At 37.8% G+C, this 18,082-nt stretch overlaps 2 protein-coding genes across 3 annotated transcripts; one reads left to right on the plus strand and one right to left on the minus strand.

The window, feature by feature from the left end:
* The first annotated feature begins 5,705 nt into the window (after positions 1-5,705).
* LOC113323699 (probable long-chain-alcohol O-fatty-acyltransferase 6) lies at positions 5,706-7,136 on the plus strand. Its single transcript, XM_026572044.1, has 2 exons — positions 5,706-5,902; positions 6,557-7,136. The coding sequence occupies exons 1-2, from the start codon at positions 5,870-5,872 to the stop codon at positions 6,935-6,937; spliced, it is 414 nt and encodes a 137-aa protein (XP_026427829.1). The 5' UTR covers positions 5,706-5,869; the 3' UTR covers positions 6,938-7,136.
* LOC113323698 (aluminum-activated malate transporter 8-like) lies at positions 7,085-9,619 on the minus strand. Of its 2 annotated transcripts, none has more exons than XM_026572042.1 (6): positions 9,101-9,616; positions 8,858-8,998; positions 8,476-8,748; positions 8,268-8,368; positions 7,816-7,959; positions 7,085-7,672 (listed from the first exon to the last, which is right to left on the minus strand). In XM_026572042.1, exons 1-6 carry the CDS (start codon positions 9,387-9,389, stop codon positions 7,217-7,219), a joined length of 1,404 nt encoding a protein of 467 aa, XP_026427827.1. In that variant the 5' UTR covers positions 9,390-9,616; the 3' UTR covers positions 7,085-7,216. The 2 variants fall into 2 exon arrangements, with proteins under 2 accessions (XP_026427827.1, XP_026427828.1); XM_026572043.1 differs by having other exon boundaries at positions 7,482-7,672; positions 7,816-7,945; positions 9,101-9,619.
* Positions 9,620-18,082: the final 8,463 nt, after the last annotated feature.

An 18,082-nucleotide genomic window follows, 5' to 3' on the forward strand; every position in this document is an offset into this window, starting at 1 on the left:
ATCGTTATGGTCTTCCATATCTTCTTCGATATCTTCAGTATCGAAGATGATAGGTGCGTCCATCCACTCTTCGTGCTCGTCCACCTCTACGCCATCAATCTTATATAATTCGCAGTGGTCTTCGAATTGCTTTCGTAGCCTCTTTCCTATCTGCGCTGTAAGTGAGGGCCCTGCGGCTTCGGAACACGAGATGGTGTTGATTGTGCGGTTTCCCTCTGGAAGTTGGACTTGCTTGGTTCGTTTGGATCTGTCCTCGGTGACTCCTTTCGTATGTATTGCTTGAGTTCGCCAGCATCAATCAATTTTTGGATCATTATTTTGAGGTTTTTGCATTTCTCGGTCTGGTGTCCATTGAAGCAATGATACTCACAGTAATCTTTAGACTTCTCGGTCCTTGGGGGTGTTTTCCCTTAGACCACGGCCACTCCAAATTTTCCCTTCCTTTGATCTCTCGCAAGATCCGAGCGTAGCTAGCATTGAGCTTCGTGTAAACCTGATCTTCGAATTTTCGATCGTCTTTTCGTCGTTCATCTCTTCGTTCCTTCCTATCTTCGTGCGGTCGTTCCACTGAGCTATTTCTTTTGGCCCCGCTGGTTTGTTCTGCGGAATTGGTACGGTGAGACCTCTGCGTTTGTGCCCTCGGGTTCTCACGCTGGATTTCTTCAAGACGAGCATACTTCTCAATAATTATTCGAAGATCTCCTTCTGTCTTAGGTACGCTTCCGTGGATCTCAACAAATAGTGGACTCATTCGGTCTAATCCCCACTTGTAGCAGTTGATGCTTACTACGGGATCCACACTCCCTATGGCTTGGAAGATCTTTGTGCCATCTGTTGGTGTATTCCCTCGTGTTCTCCTTGTAACCAATTGCCAGAGAAAAAAGTTTATCCATTCCGGTGTTGACAGCTTTGTTGTACATGTAGGTTCTCAAGAATTTCTCTGCGAGTTGATCGTAGGAGTTGATGGAATCAGGTGGCAGGTTGTCAAACCAAGACAAAGCCGATCCCTTCAGACTTGATGGGAAATACCTACAGAGGACGGCGTCGTTTTGACTCCATCGGGCTAAGATACGATTATAATACCGGATATGTGCCGCGGGATCACTGGATCCGTCATAGCATTCAAAAGTTGGGACAGGCACTTTAACGGAATGGGGGTATTTGCCAGGCGATGAGTTAGGGGCGTGGAGTTAGCTTCTCTCATCACCTCTTCAAGCCTTCCTCCGCCTTGTCTGGCTTTTAACTGCCTGATCTCAGCCATCATCTCATCACGCAGCTCTCCATTGCGCGGTAATGTCCCACGTTCTCATGCTCAGTTGAGCGTTTCTTTCTTCGAACTTCACTGTCATAATAGTCTAAGTCTTCGGCGGCATATTCCGGATCGGATGCACTGCTTCCCCTAGCGGCGTTTGCTAGGATTCTTCGGTCTCGATTAGGCTCTGGTGCTTAGAATTTGCTTCGTCCAGTTGTTGGCTAGTCTTCGTGCTTTGGGAATCCTATCTTTCAAGTCTTGGTTCTCCCTGGCCAGAAGAGCTACGGCATCTGCGTAGACCTGCTGGCTCTTTTTCAATTCTTCGAGCTCTACCATCAGTCGGTGGGACTGGTTTGATCCCTGATTGGGAGTTCCGGCTTGTACCCCTACGGCCATAGTTCCCCCTTCGTCTACTGTGTGTATTAAGGGTGGTAAGGATCAGCTTCAATTGTTGGTATCTCCAAGTTTGGTCCCCTCGGTTGAGCTTCCACCGCGGTACTAAAACCACTGGTATGGTTTGATTCTGACCGTTGGTTGACGGCATTCCGAAGACTGGTGGATGTGCGGGCTGATGTGTCATAGATTCTGCCACCCCTTCTCTTTGTTGATGGATTTGGTTTGAAACCAAAGTCTTGTTAGCTTCTGTAGCCTGGAGGGCCGCAACAGTTGCTTGTTCTTTGTGGCTGCTGCTTTGAGAGCGCGGCTGCAATGGAGTGTTCATAGGTGAGGTGATTTCCGCAGCATCCTGCCTCTGAGTAGCTGTTTTAGCTTTGTCTCCTTTCTGCTTGCTTCGGGTCATGACCGGGGTAATCCTCGGTGTCTCCTTTGATGAGGCTTTGGTTTTTCCTGCCTCTAGTATCTTTTCCATTTTTAGTCTTTTCTGCATAGGGGAATAAATAAAAGAACCAAAGATATCCACGAGGATCGGGTTAGTGCCATTCGTATCCGCAAAATTTGTGGAATAAAGGAAATGAGCTGCCCAAGGGCCTTAATAAAAGAGAAACATAAAGACTCCATCGGTCTAGTTTTCGCAATACAAATCCTCTAATAAACAATCATGGACCTTGTTTTCAGACTACTTTTGAAAAGGAAAACTCTTGAAAAGGCAGATCCGTAGCGAGAACTCATGAATCTGGATTATTAAGTCTTAGTTTTAAAAGAAAACGCCTCACGTGCAAATCTGTGATAGATAGCCGTGGATTTGTCTGCTTTGAAATGGTGTTTGTGAAAATGAAGACCATGAACCCAGAATAAAAAAGGTTTTGAAAGCACACTGAACCCAGAATAGGGCACAACCATAATGCGCGTTTAAGGTGAAATCACAGGATGAGATAAATCTTTTACCGGGACAAAGTCCCTGTTTCTAGCGCCAGATTGTGAATACATAAATCACGAAGCCATCCACGTGTTCACAAACAAAATTCGCATACTTTCTAATTATAAAATTGTACGTCGTATGTGTAAAGGGGATGATTATATCGATTCATCGACTCAAAGCCTTCGAGCTTGTCATTGTCTAGTCGAATATTATCATAAATAATGTTCGTATAAAGGAATAAACAGAGAAACAAGTATAAATGTAAAGCACATGAAGTTCAACGCTGAATGTAAAGTGCTGAAATGTAAATAAGACAAAGATTTACATGGTTCGGCACTAAGGCCTACATCCACGGAGCTGGTGTTTCACTATGTATTGAATGATTACAGAGATAGTCGGATGACTTTAGAGTATACATAGGTCTGCGGAAGTATGGGGATTACTTACTCTTCCTATTTCTCTCTCCTATATTCTCCTATAATTTCTCTCGATTTGTCGACCTCTTCTCTCTTAGTGGAGAGGGGTATTTATAGGGTTGGAACGTGGGTCCTACTTCTGAGGTGCCATTGTAATCTTATCTTCTTGTGCTTTGTGCCCATTACGCAGAGGTCTTCGGCATATGCTGCGGCCTGAGCTTGAATACGAAGGGTTATCCTCGCCTCTTCCACGAGCTGATTGACACGTGTATATCTCTTTGGTATTTAATGCGGGTAGATGGATGTCTGCTCGTGTCAGACAAGTGTCTCTTTGTCTGGTCACATCTGTGTCAGTCAAACTTCCTCTCAGCCGTTGATCTGGGATCTTCCTCGGGATTGGGTGTATTAACACCCAAGGGGTATTATCTGGTGCTCCTCTAAACCATCATACCTCTGTGATCCTCTGTCCCTCACCGTCAGATCTTCTGACCGGTGGCATCTTCTGGTGAGATGCTTGTTATCATGTTTTGATATCTTTTTTTGCATGCCTTCCACGTGTCTCTTTCTGTACACGTGGTGGATGATGAAAGGTGTACATACAATGCTGGTTATAAAATGGAATTCTACATGTGGAAAGCAAAAATCCGGGTCAAATGGTGAACCTTCAAAAATCCGGAATATACTTTAACCCAAAAATTCATCCAAAACATAGGAAAATAATAGCAAAAATACTCAAAGTACCTCTGATGACAAAAAAATATCGATACCTGGGTACTCCTCTCTTTTTCGATAAAAATAGAAAAGAAAATTTTGAACCTCTGCTCCAAAGATATTATAATACGCTTCAAGGTTGGAAAGAAAAATTGATATCTCAGGCTCAGTCAGTGCTCCAAGATTATCCAACTTACCAATTGCAAATGCTAGCCCTTCCTAAAGAGACACTAGATAAATTGGATAAGATTCAAAGAGACCTTTGGTGGAACAAAGATGGGCAAGGAAGAAAAGGAGGATATTTTAAAGCTTGGGCTGGTGTAAGTAAACCTAAATCTCAAGGGGGTCTAGGTATTAAAAATCCACATAATTTCAACTTAACCCTCCTAACAAAGCTAGCAGCTAGGTTAATGACAGAAAAAGATTAACTATGGGTGAAACTTCTGGAAGCTAAGTATTTCTACAACTCAAACACAATGGAACCTACTATAAATTACGAGTTCTCTTGGATATGGAGAAGCATCCAAAAAGGGCTGAACCTCATATAAGGTAACTATATCTGGCAAGTTAAAAATGGGGAAAACGTAAAAATTTGGGAGGATAAATGGATCCTAGATTCGAACATAATCCAAAAACCAAGCGATAAAAATGAACCAGTACCGAAAAAAGTGAGTGAGTTACTAAATCAAGATGGATATTGGGACCCGAAAAATTACATGAATTATTTATGCCAGATATCAAAGAAAAAAAATTCTATGTCATTTCTTCAAATTTAGAAGAAACATACATGATTAGATGGAAAAACCACTCTTCAAGGATTTTCTCAGCAAAAAATATCTATAATTTTCTAATTAACCGGAATTAGATAAATGAAATTAATAGAATTTTCCCTTGGAAAACTTATGGAAGATGCACGATTCCAAGAATTAGACTATTTATGTGGAAAGTAATACAACAAGCTATACCAACGAGAATTAGACTTGCAGAGCATAACCAAGAAATTAGTACAGAGTGTCCCATGTGCAATTCTCAAGAGATTGAAACGAAAAATCATCTATTAGAAAATGGCTTTTTGCTAGATCTATTTGGTTTGGCTACTCGACAGATGATATAAATACTACTCAATTGTAGACTGGGTGGAAAAATGGATCTCCGATCCTAAAATCGATAACATGAAGGAAGAGATTGCAATAATAATTTGGTTTATATTGAAATACATGTGGGAGGTTGTATTTGAAAAAATCAACCCTAATCCAATTTTCTTAATTGATAAAATAAAGAGATTCATATAAGAGTCAGACATTAAATTCATAGCTACCCCTAAGTGCACTCAAAAAGGAAAAAAGATTAAAAAGTCTTGGTCTGACATAAAGACTGACTGGATAATATTTTTATATGCTTTTTTCAAAAAAGAGAACTTATCTATGGAATATGCTTTCATCCTATACTCGGTGGACCAAAAAGCTTTCATGCACATTTCCACAGGTTCTGAGTAGGTTTCATCAACCCTTCACGCAAAAGCAAAAGCCCTCCAAAAAGATCTAAATTGGCTAGAAGAGAATTTACTTTCAAGTGTTACTCTCGTTACAAATTATAAACTTTTAACGGATACAATCAACAATAAAGGAGAGAAGACAGAATGGATAGTCGAAAATACCATAAAAGAAACTATCACTCTTAACAAGCTTCCACAAGCTCATGTTGAATATATTAACAGGAATTTTAATACTGCAGCAGACTCACTCCATCACCAAAGAAGCATGGAGCAGAAGACTTAAGCAAAAGACAATAATATTTACCAAAACATTCGAAAAGAGAGCATTGATACTAATGTTTTCTTGTAAATTTATTGCACTATCTTGCGTAATATATTAATTAACCTTTCAATTAAAAAAAAAAAAAAAAAAACTTTTGACCAGGTACAGGTTCATATGTATAATGAATCATTTGTTGAAATAGTCTCTAATCTCTAATTCCTTATTATAATTAAACAACTACAGCACATGAAAATAATAATAAAAATTCAGTTCATTGGATGGAACACATGAAAAATTCCTTATTATAATTGTAACTATAATTCTTTCATTGAAAGGAAAAAGATAGGAACTAAAAAGCTAGATTATTAAGATCATCAAGAACAAGAGGTCAAACAAGAAAAAAGAAGAAATATCAATGGAAGACAATGAGATCAAGAGTTTTGTTAAGGTATGGATTACAATTTTTTCATCACTGACTTACTGTTATTTTGTATCTAAAACCATCCCGAAAGGGTTCTTAAGACTGTTTTCAGTACTTCCAGTTATTTCAATCTTCCTCTATTTACCACTTTATCTATCTTCCCCTCATCTTGGGGGTAACACTGCTTTCTTCATATCTTGGCTTGCTAATTTCAAGCTTCTTCTTTTATCATTCGACCATGGCCCTTTGTACTCAGATCCATCTTTATCATTCATAAATTTCATCTCCATAGCTTGTTTTCCCATCAAAGTCAAACAAAAAAACCACCAGACAAAAATCGCTAAATCGTCGTTGACTTACCTAAACTACGCTGTAAAAGTTATATTAGTAGCTTTGCTATTGCGTATATATGACTATAAGCAATATTTACATCCAAATTTCATTTTATCTCTGTATTGTTTTCATGTGTATTTTATGTTAGAAATCACACTGGTCATAGTTGCAGAAATGGTTAAATTTTTACTAGGCTTAGAGTTAGAGCCGCAATTCAATGAGCCGTACTTATCAACTTCATTACAAGATTTTTGGGGAAATAGATGGAATCTAATGGTTACAGGTATTCTTCGGTCGACCGTATACGAACCAATACGCCCAATTTGCACACGCCTTTTCGGTAAGAAGATGGGTCTAGCTCTTGCCGTGCTTTGTACTTTTCTTGTATCGGGGATTATGCATGAATTGATGTTCTTTTATCATAGTCGTACATGGCCAACTTGGGAGGTGATGTGGTTTTTTGCATTACATGGGCTATGTTTGGTTGCGGAGATAGCTCTGAAGAAGTCTCTGGGTGATAGATGGCAGTTGCACCCGTTGGTCTCGAGACCTCTGGTAGTTGGATTCGTGATGGTTACTGGTTTATGGTTGTTTTGGCCTCAATTGTTAAAATCTGGTGTTGACGAAAGAGCTATTAAGGAGTATGTTGTTCTTGGGGAGTTTGCTAAGGCTTTGGTAAAGGATACTTGGGTTTCTGTCACTGGCGGCGGAAGAGGAATTGATTCGTAAGTGCCTAACTAGGGCACCTTGAGTTCTATCCTGGCTCTAGTTTGAACTTGTTTTGTTCGTCTTTTGTTTTGAATTTATACAGCTAGGAAGTTTCATTAAGGTTCAAAGGAAACTTCGGAACCATTTTTTTTCTGCGTAGAACTTTAATTTTTTACAACTAACAGAGTATTAGTATAACGCTTGAATGGAGTTCACGTAAAAACTAGGCGTGAAAGTAAGCAACTCAAAACGTGCCGGTTTCTGAGAACCATATACAGGTCGAATTCAGAATACGCTTTTTCATTCCACCATAGCTGAAGTAGCATAAGCAGTAATTAAAGCATGGGTTGAATCATTTTCGATATGATGTGGTTTTATATTTCCTCTGCGAAGCAATCTCCGTGTTGGTTTCTCTGGTGACATGGCGAGATCTGCACCATTAAACTTGGCTAAGCAAGCAAGCTCCTTCACCGACTCTGCAATGTTTTGGACACATTCAATAATCTCAATTAGTAGAGAAGTGACAGAGGCTGCTGGCATGACATCCTCCAAGACGTTAGTGTTTTCCAATGTAATGGCTTCTAAGGCGGCATGCAGATCATCAGCAGCAGTTTTTGCGTTCGTGATATGCGTGGAAACTGTAAATGGGTATGACATTTTCTTAACTGCCGAGGAAATTTCCTGCAAAGCGTTGGCTGACTCAAAACTTATTTCCATGCATGACTGTGCGATTAACTCCTTGAACTCTGATGGTTCCTGCATGCGGATAACACAAATCGATTAAGCACTAGAGAGTAGACGATCATATACACCAAATTAAACACTAACTACCATTAATAAATGATACCAATCAAGAAAATAGTGTGATACGAGAAAATTAGAGATATGCGTCAACATACTTTCATTCCAGAGGGGATGCAGTTGCTTAATGCTTCCAACCTGTATGCACATTGCCGAGTCATTTCGCAGACTTTCAAATATTGCTTCCATGGATGCCCAAATCTGAATTTTCCATGAGGTGGCTCCCATCTAGCAAAATTTGCCTACAAAATTAGGTTTACTTCAGAGTGTAGATGGCGATCAAAATACTCTGTTTTCGTAATTGATTAACGGCGAACAAAACAAAATTCTGGAAAATAGAAAAATAAACAAAACAACAAAGGGAATCTGAAAGCACTATCACAAAATTCATGTTCATGAGTCTACTCGTACAGTCTTCACATGCAAAACATTAGTTCATTATTAGATTTATTGCAAATTAGGTGGTCGAATCATTTGAAATGGTGGGCACTTAACAAGCTTTTGTGAAAATCAAATGATAATGAAATATGTAGCCAGAGATGAACCTCACCATTGCTTCTTCAGCTGTCTTAGAATTCAGAACACTTTTATATCCATGAAGCCATGACATATCTGTATCCCCCTTAGTCTCAAAATATAGTTCTCCGAATCCTGCATAGTAATTATTATTGTAATTATTAAGATCAATTAACGAACTAATAAATGCAACTATTACCTAGTTAATTATCAAGATAATAATCAACAGAAAAATCACAAACCTTTCAAGAAATCTGCTTGTTTTTCTATGTTGCGAGCAATCAGTTTGTGAAAGTCATGACCAGCCCATACAGGGAACACAAAAATGGACATGATCACACACGTTAAACAACCTATAATGATTGTTGACACCCTTTTGTGAGCAATTTCTAAGATCTCATCTTCTCGATAATCGGATACTGATACTAAACAAAATGTTAGTATAAATATCAGCACCCCGTAATCATATCTCGCTTTCACTCCCGGAAAGAAACGGGCAAATGATGCTACAGCCGCTAAAAAAACAATAAAAAAGAAAAAGAAAAAATTTCATTAGGAAATCATAGTCGCAGAAAAAAGAAATCTCTGTTTTTGCTCATAAAGTCTGTGTTCTTATGATCTTACCTAGTAGGAAGATAGAGAACCAGAGAATTACAGGCTGCCCTCTATCTCCGGCTAGAGTTGCCAAGTGATGAGCGCCAAATCCTAAGGCACCGGCTACAAATGTTGCTAATGCTCTATTAAATCCTTTACCCAGCGTAGCCCCTACAAGAAGATGCATTAGTATTCTAGTTATTATAAGCCAACACACCAGACGATCATTCGGTGATTCAAATAATACATTTTACAGGGTTTTGCTAAACTTACCAACACTGTATTCGAAAACGACCACCACTGTTAAAATAGCCCACATATTAGAGGAACCAAAGCCACCATAGATTGGTCTGAAGTAGTACAGAAGAGAAACCAGTGAGAGTGTTAATCCGACCTTGATAGAATGAATAATCCTTCTTGGGTCATCCTTTCCAAGCTTCTCTACCTTGTCTGCAAATTCAACTACATTGTCTACGAATCTATCCGGCCCTGCCTTAAGCCACCACCACCCGCGTCTCAAGAACCCACCGCTCTTTCTGACTCCTGATTCATCAATATCCATTGATTAACAAGAGTATGAGTCGTATAACTAAGGGAAGAGTCTGTACAAAATAAGGTAGAGCGAGAAAAATTGAATGTGATGAGAAGTTGGGTGATGAGACATCTGATAGTGATGAAATTTTTCTGGAATTTTTATAGGAAGGAAATACCATAAATGCTACTATATTTGATCCATGTGTACGCTTTCAGAACCCTTTATATTTTATAATACCAAAAACAAATATTTCTTGTTTGTAACTGCTGTGGCGAATATGGCTTTCATTGGTATCTGAAAACGATACTTAGAATGACTCACAGCACCAAAGTAAATGGTCATTATAACACGATATCAACTGTCCACCCACTGTTCAGTTATTTAATGCCAGGTAATCAACAAAATTAGCTCGGTAAGACGGTGCCACACTCAACTCAGTATTTGTGTTAAATTTGGGTACTACCGTAACCGTACCAGCTGTATTACACCTTATTGTTCTATCAAAACTCCACTTTACACATGCTTGGGCAACAATGACATCAACAACAGTGACTTTTTTTTTGGTTAAGTCCAAATTTATTAGAAGCAAAAGAAAGTTCCAATTCCAAAGCTTACTTGAAATGGTGAATTTAATTTTAATAATTTTATCATGATTCTCAGTAGATTTAAGGGAACCTAGCCTATTCATGTAACTATCATACTAAGAGCACTACCCTTATTGGCCATCACATCTTCTTGAATTTTTCTCAGTAGATTTAAGAAAAGTGAAAATTACAGGGAGACCCATTCTTACACATTTTCCTACTATAAAACTCACCTTCACAGAATCTCACGGGCACATCCAAAAACAGCTAACAAATTATTTGCAGGCCCAGAGTTTTCAAAATTCGTTTATTTTCTTTTTTATTTCCCAGTTTAGCCTCACTTTCAGTTTCAATATATCTTGTTTATTTTCGAGAGATTGATTATCGAGAGATTGATTCAATTTACTCAGCAAGCTTTAGCCTCACTTGTCCTTGATTACCGAGAGAGATTCAATTTACTCAGCAAAGCTTCAGGTTCGTTCGTTTTTATTCCAATCTTTTATTCTGATTTTTTTTTTTAATCTTGATTCGATTCTATGTTTTAGTTTCTGTAAGATTAGGATCTATTATTTTAGGTTTCCGAAGCTTAATTTAGTTTTTTGAATCGTTTTTTAGATCTTTTAAGCTTGTTTTTGAATTTTTGTTTATTTTCTAGGTTTTGAATTTGTTAACATCAATGTAGATCTTTTCGATTAAATTTTTTTGTTTCGATTTCATGTTCCGATGTTGACATACCAATTTACTAGGTTTTGCTTCTGTTCTGTTGGATTTTTTATTTGATTTGTTTTTCCATTCTTATTTTTGATATGTTATCTGTTATTAATTTTGATATCCTGTTGATTTCTTATCTGATTATGGTTAATGTAGATTGTTTGCTGTTGTTGATTTGATCTTTTAATTTTGAGTAAGAATTTTTGTGAAGGAATATGCAGGATAGATATGTTTGTTTTTTTCTCTTTTGTGTTTTGCAGGGTGAAAATGCCTGTTGGTAGTGCACTAGCTGTAATTCACTACTTCAGTGAATTCTTAGCACATCCTGTTGATGTCAACACAACTTTGGAGTCTTTGAAGACAGCCGTTTGCCAGAACTGGACTCGTTTATTACGGCATCATGTCAGATTTTCCTTTAATGATGGAAGCAAGTTTGTGCGAGTTGATTCTGATATTCTGCTTCAATGTTTTGTATCTCGTTGCCACTGTAAAGGTCAGAAGAGCTTTGATTTACTTGTCGAAGTTGGCTGTAATTCTTCCATAAGTCGTAGTAGAGCTTCAAGTAGTCGTGTAATAGAACCTGAACCCGAACAAGCTATGGTGAATTTCCTTGAAGATGGTTCTGTGCCTGTTAATAAGGTTCTTAGGACTGAAGGTTGGGATAAATTACTTGGTGAAGTTGGTAAAGTGTTTTTTGGAGGTGTAGTAGAGGTACGTATCGTAGTGAAGAAATACGAGTTAAAAGCTGGGCGTGTTCGTGTATATAAGAAGAATGAACCTAGCAGGTTCTATGCAAAATGCTCAAAAGAAAATTGCCCTTGGGAGTATAAGGTTTGTGCTGTTGATGTTGAAAACATGATGCTTAAGGTTAAGAAATATGAGAGTAGTCATACCTGTGGTGTTGGAACTGTAAGGATTTTCCACAGGCTCAACAGTAAATTTGTTTCTAGTCTGATCAAGGATGAAATCCGAAGTGATCCGAGTTTCAAAGCATCTGATTTGGCGAAGTTTTTCAAAACTAGCTACGGGATCAATGTGAAATACTACCAAGCTTACAACGGAAGAGAGAAAGTGTATGAGGATATATTTGGTGATGAAGCCATGTCGTATTCGCATCTTTCATGGTATGTAGATTCCATTCGCATCACAAATCCCGGGAGTTGGATTGATTTTCAAGTTCAAACGGATGAACCTGAAGCGAACGAGGATAGTTCAGCTGAATTAGAAGATGAGGCACCTTCAAATAAGTTTGTGCGTCTTTTTATTGCTTTCGAGGCATGCATCCATGGTTACCGTTACCTTCGCCCCATGCTTTATGTCGATGCTACCTTTCTTACAGGGACATATAGAGGATGCCTCATGGCTGCAACCACTAGCTGAAAATGATAATTTTTCTGATAATGCATCCTTTTTATATATGTGCATAATGTCTCATGCATTATTTATTTTTGATGCATAATGTCTTATGCATCATTTAGTTTAGATGCATAAGACATTATGCATTATTTGTTTTCACTTTTCTGGTTATCCATCATTTTTGTTTTAGATGCATAATGTCTTATGCATTATTTAGTTTAGATGCATAATGTCTTATGCATTATGGTTTTCACTTATTGATTTTATGCATTCTTTTTATGCACATGCATAATGTCTTATGCATCATTTAGTTTAGATGCATAAGACATTATGCATTATTTGTTTTCACTTTTCTGGTTATGCATCATTTTCTGTTTTAAATGCATAATGTCTTATGCATTATTTAGTTTAGATGCATAATGTATTATGCATTTTTTTAGCTGCACATACTTCATGTAGACGCTGGCTTGATTTTTTTTTTTTTCTGTGCAGGCTTCTTCCCACTAGCCATGGCCCTGGTACCTGGTGAAGATAATGATAACTGGGAATGGTTCATGAGGAATTTGAGTAATGTTCTTGATCATGATCAAAGGCCAATCACATTTTTATCTGATCGTGCAGAAGGATTAAAGAGAGCGATTCCATTTTACTTTCCTGGAGCCTTCCATAGTTTCTGCCATTATCATCTTAAGATGAACTTACCTATTAATGCATCTGACGAAAGGTAGGGTGCAATTATTGATTCATTTCAAGCTGTTGCTTATGCTCTTAGTCGCGAAGGTTTCCAAACTGCCATCGCTACTATTAGGGGTCTTGGTTGTGGTTGGGTTGCCGACTATATTGAAGATATCCCTCCAGAGAAGTGGTCAAATGCCTTTTTCCTGGGTTGTAGGTATGGTAGGACATCTTCTACTCTTGCTGAATCCTTCAATAGTTGGATGAAGGTACACAAGAATCTCCCTGCAAATGCTCTTCTGGATCAGATAAGGAAGGATGTGATGAGTATGATGCCAGAAAGGCGGAATACGGGTAATAGTTTCATAACAATTCTCACACCGAAGAATGAAAATAAGATGAAGGCTCTTATTGATGGGGGTTTAACCTGGATGGTTATACAGTCCGATACTCATGTTTATGAAGTGGAAGGAGGGGACTGATGAGTGCTAAAAAGTGCATATTTCTATATATTTTTCTTGGCATTTAACTCATCTTTTGTGCATTAATTCTACATTTTATCCCATATTCTGTATTTTTATTGTTTTCAAGAATAAATATTTTTATTGATTAATTTTGTATTTTTAGGTACTAAATAAAGCTTGGATGAATTGTTGAGCGAAAAGAGCAAAGAAACGGTCAAGACTCCCGCAAGGAAGCCGCGAAGAATGTTGTGCGCAAGACTCAAAGGCTAGAAGTGGGCTTGAAGAGGAAGAATTGTCCTTAAAGAAGATATGGGATTGTCATATCCAAGGCCCAAAACCCTTACCCAAACCCATTTCCAATATCCATACCCGCCTTCATCTTCAGCCGTCAGATTGGATCATCTCAGCATCCTACGGTCGTTTCATCGTCGTGCATCGAAGTCTGAAGCTCCTGTCTAACACTACAGCACCTAACTTCATCTTGAGCCGTCAGTTTCGTTGTACTTCCGCATCCAACGGTCGCTCCTCGCTTCCTTCTATCTCGTCGTTAGATCGATCCATCATCTCCACATCCCACGGCTCGGCTTCGCGAAACATCAAAAATCCTTATCCTCGCTCAACACCCTAGCACCTAAGTTTATATCCCACAAAACAAACACACCCTAGCCATCGAACCCATCTTCTTCTTCTCCCTTCTTCCCTCTGCAGACGCCATCACCACCACCTGCTCTGCCTCTGCCACCACTACCAACTCCGTCTGCACCTTCCATACCTCCACCACTATAAACCATCATTATCAACACGTTCACCATCCTTCTATCAACTTTTTTCATCATTTCCAAACCCTATTTTTCTCTGAACCCCTAGGATTAGGGGATGATGAAATAAGTTAGGTTAGAAAATCAATTGGGAGTAGCAGGAGACGCAGGAGAAGAAATTAAAGAGTGGGTGAAGATAATTGATTGGATTCAGAGATTAGGTGAGACCTAATTTCACTTTTCATGAAACCCTAGTTTTCTGATTTTGGGTATTTTTTGGGAGAAACTTGCATGTATAAATTGGGGGACTTGGGTGTTGATTTTGGGCATGCCCGGAGTAGCCGGTGCACCAAGTTGTAGTAGTTTATTTTCAGTATTGTGTTCATCATGTTATAATTTAATAACTAGGGTTTTGATGAAACCCATAATCATATGTTAAGATAATTCATGTTCATGTTGTTGTTCTTGTTGTGCTTCATTGCTTTAGGAATGATAGTTAGATAATGGATCAAATTAGCCTGTGATCAATTGTACTGTAAGAAGACAGTTGATACTAGGGGTGAGTTAGTGAAGTTGGTTGATAAGTCATCCATTTGAGACCTCTCTGGAGGAAGAAATGTGCTTAATTGATAAAGGAATGACAGTTAGCTAATTGAACCAAATGAGCCTGTGATAGGTTGTGCTGTAAGAAGACAGCTTATACTAGGGGTGAGTTAGGGAGACTAACTGATAGATCATTCATTGTAGTTTTATCTGGAAAGGAACAAGAACATAATTTGAATAGGTATTGCCTTAGATTAGGATTATTGGGTGGATTCAAATGCCCTAGTGCTTTTAGTCACTAGAAAGATTTAGAAAACAACACCAGCTCCCTCCTTGTCCCTGTGGACTTCCCCTTATTTGCTCACTCACTACTTTAGATCCTGTATACTTGCAGGTTTAGGTTAAAACATAGTTTTAGGACTCATTCCTTGAGCTACCAGGGACAGTTCTCATAGTGTTAACCTTGTGGCAAGGACATGTACCTGTCAGAGGTGGCGCGTCTATGAGTTTCCATGTGTGCATGCTTTCGCATCGATAACAATGTCTGGTTCTAATCCATATGATTTTGTTGAACCTTATTTCACTACTTCATACTTCAATAATGGCTACAGTCATGCAATTCATCCTATTCCGAACTATAACAGGCCTGAAGTTTATGAAGGTAATGATATTATCGATGTACCTGATGTTAGGAGGCCGCCAGGGAGACCACAAGCTAATAGGCATTTGAGCAGATATGAGAAGCCGACCAGGAGATCTATTCGCTGTGGTAATTGTTTTGAGCTTGGTCATCATAACAAGCAAACATGTACGAATCCTACCTGTTACAAGAAGCCTCCGAAGCCGCCGAAGCAGCCTAAGGGAAGTTAAAGAAGAGCAATTATCTTGTTTGTTTCTTCAGACTATTACTTTTATGTTTGAACCTTATTCATTTTTCTTTCATTAGTTTTTGTATTAGTTTTATGAACAAGTACTTTTTCTGTACTTAGTTTCTTTTTTATATTGGTTTTATGAAAAATATTTTTTTTTCACTGTGTGTTTTTCTGCTTCTATTAGATAATGTTTTCATTTTTATTCTTAAATGCATAATGGATTATGCTTTAGTTTTTGATGATGCATAACTTGTTATGCATTAGTTTTTATAATGCATAACGTATTATGCGTTATTGTTTTGAAGATGCATAATCTCTTATGCATCGTTTTTCGACGATGCACGATCTGTTATGCATTTATTCTTTTAAAGATGGCGTCATAACGACTCATGCAAATGTGGTTCCTTCATGCATCTGCATCTGCATAACAAGTCATGCGTCTGCATAACAAGTCATGCACATTTATTTTATTAGGAATAACATGTTATTCAGGTTTATTTTGTTTCATTAGTTTCTGTATTAGTTTTTATGAACAAGTACTTTTTCTGTACTTAGTTTCTTTTTTGTATTGGTTTTATGAAAAATACTTTTTTTTTTCACTGTGTGTTTTTCTGCTTCTATCAGACAATGTTTTCATTTTTATTCTTAAATGCATAATGGATTATGCTTTAGTTTTTGATGATGCATAACTTGTTATGCATTAGTTTTTATGATGCATAACGTATTATGCGTTATTGTTTTGAAGATGCATAATCTCTTATGCATTGTTTTTCGACGATGAACGATCTTTTATGCATTTATTCTTTTAAAGATGGCGTCATAACGACTCATGCAAATGTGGTTCCTTCATGCATCTGCATCTGCATAAAAATTCATGCGTCCGCATAACAAGTCATGCACATTTATTTTATTAGGAATAACATGTTATTCAGGTTTATTTTGTTGCATAACTTGTTATTTAGATGTTTATATGTAACCTGTTGTACCTTCATTTTCCTTGTAAGATTTATATCATAATACAGTTAAATGAAATAAGATTGCAGCAAATAGAAGCACCGAAACCAGCATTGATATATAATAAATATATTTATAAACATCGACAAGATAACATAAGTTGTTCTGACAAGAACTACTAACTACTTTCCCATTAGTTTTCACTCCCAAGTTAAATTTCTCAACCTACCAACAACACACAGGTTGTTAAAACAAAGTTATGCTTGAGCCTTTGTATTATGCACAACTTCACATTTGACGCTCATCTTCATCACATTGACGCGCAATATCATCCCAGATGTCTTCATTGGCATCTATCGCCCAACTGTTTCTAAGATCCGTCAGCATTTTCAATACCAGACTTACTCTTTTCTTGTTGGCTTTTTCTACTGCATCTTCCTTTCCCAACTTCAGCCATTTGTTTCTGACTTGAGATTTCATGCTCATCTTCATATAATAGCATACAAATATGAGGTAGTCGGGGTGATGACCTTGTTCAGGAACAATCTTGGTAAAAATATCCTTGTATACAAGCGGTTCCCGCTTTATATCCACGATTTGTGGTGATAAATTCAGTTCATCATATCTTTGGATCAAATACGGCATACAAGCCTTTGCCATTATGAGAGCTGTTGCATTGAGAATATTGTGCAGTTAGCATATTTTGCATTGCAGTTCATTTCATAACTTCATAGTTGTAGCATATTTTGCATTTAGCATATCTTTCTATCATTACATTCTGTTTTAGGTACATCGTCTTGCATATCACTTGCACATCTACATTCTTTCAGTCCTTTTTGTTTACTTTCATTTTCCTGTCACTACATTCTTGCATTCTTGCACTGCATCCTAGTATTTTACATTTGCATCTTGTTTAGGTTAAGTGACCTGCATCTTTAGTGCACCTTAAGTTATTACTGCATCATTCTTGCATTTTCTTGCACACTTTGCTTATTATATTATCTTGCATTTTCCTGCATTGCAGCGTTCCTGCTGCTGTTGATACTTTAGTACTGTGGTGCTGAGAAGCTGCTGGTGCTGAGGACTTGCAGCTGTGCAACCTGCTGGAACTTTGGAGATGTTGGTGCTGGAGCTGTAAACTGTTGAAGTTGCTGCTGCTAGGCTGCCCTGGTGCAGTTGGAGTGAACCTGGTGCAGCTAGCCATTCTTGCTGGTGCTGCCTTCTCCAAGCTGCCTGGTGCTGTTGGGTTGACCCAACTGGGCTTCTGTTGTAAAGCCAAAGGAAAGCCAAAGCCCAACTGGGCCTCTCCAACAAAAGTTTAGGAAGATCCCAAGCCCAACTGGGCTTGTGCAACTTAAGAAAAGGGATAAAAGCCCAATTGGGCTTCCCTCCAAAAAGGTAAGCCTAAACCCAAACCCAAATTTTTTGGGCTTGTAATTTTTTTTTTGGTTTGTATTGTTATTCTCTTTTGGGTTTGTAATTGTAATTATCTTTTTGGGCATGTAATAATTATTTTAATTTTATTTCTTTTATTTATTTGGGATTGTAATAATTTTAGTTTTAGTTTTAGTTTTTTTTTTTTTGTGGGTTTGTAATAATTAGTTTTATTTTTATTTCTTTCTTTATTTGGGCTTGTAATTTAGTTTTGTTAGGCTTGTAGTTTCTTTTAAACTAAAATTTGGGCTTCAAAAATAAAATAAAATATAATTCTCCTAATTTCGAAAACCAAATTTTTAATCTCATAAAAACCAAAGTTTTCAAAACCCATAAAAACCAAAATTTTCCCATAAAAAAACCAAATTT

The sequence above is a fragment of the Papaver somniferum genome, chromosome 11, assembly GCF_003573695.1.
Source record: "Papaver somniferum cultivar HN1 chromosome 11, ASM357369v1, whole genome shotgun sequence".
Classification (NCBI taxonomy): domain Eukaryota; kingdom Viridiplantae; phylum Streptophyta; class Magnoliopsida; order Ranunculales; family Papaveraceae; genus Papaver; species Papaver somniferum.

Excerpts from the sequence above, each read along its gene's own strand:
- LOC113323699 (XM_026572044.1), top strand. The coding sequence starts at position 5,870 with ATGGAAGACAATGAGATCAAGAGTTTTGTTAAG. Across the intron at positions 5,903-6,556 it reads AGATCAAGAGTTTTGTTAAG|ATGGGTCTAGCTCTTGCCGT; the intron begins GTATGGATTACA and ends TTCGGTAAGAAG.
- LOC113323698 (XM_026572042.1), bottom strand. The coding sequence starts at position 9,389 with ATGGATATTGATGAATCAGGAGTCAGAAAGAGCGGTGGGTTCTTGAGA. Across the intron at positions 8,749-8,857 it reads GTTCTCTATCTTCCTACTAG|CGGCTGTAGCATCATTTGCC; the intron begins GTAAGATCATAA and ends TTGTTTTTTTAG. Across the intron at positions 7,673-7,815 it reads GCATCCCCTCTGGAATGAAA|GAACCATCAGAGTTCAAGGA; the intron begins GTATGTTGACGC and ends ATCCGCATGCAG.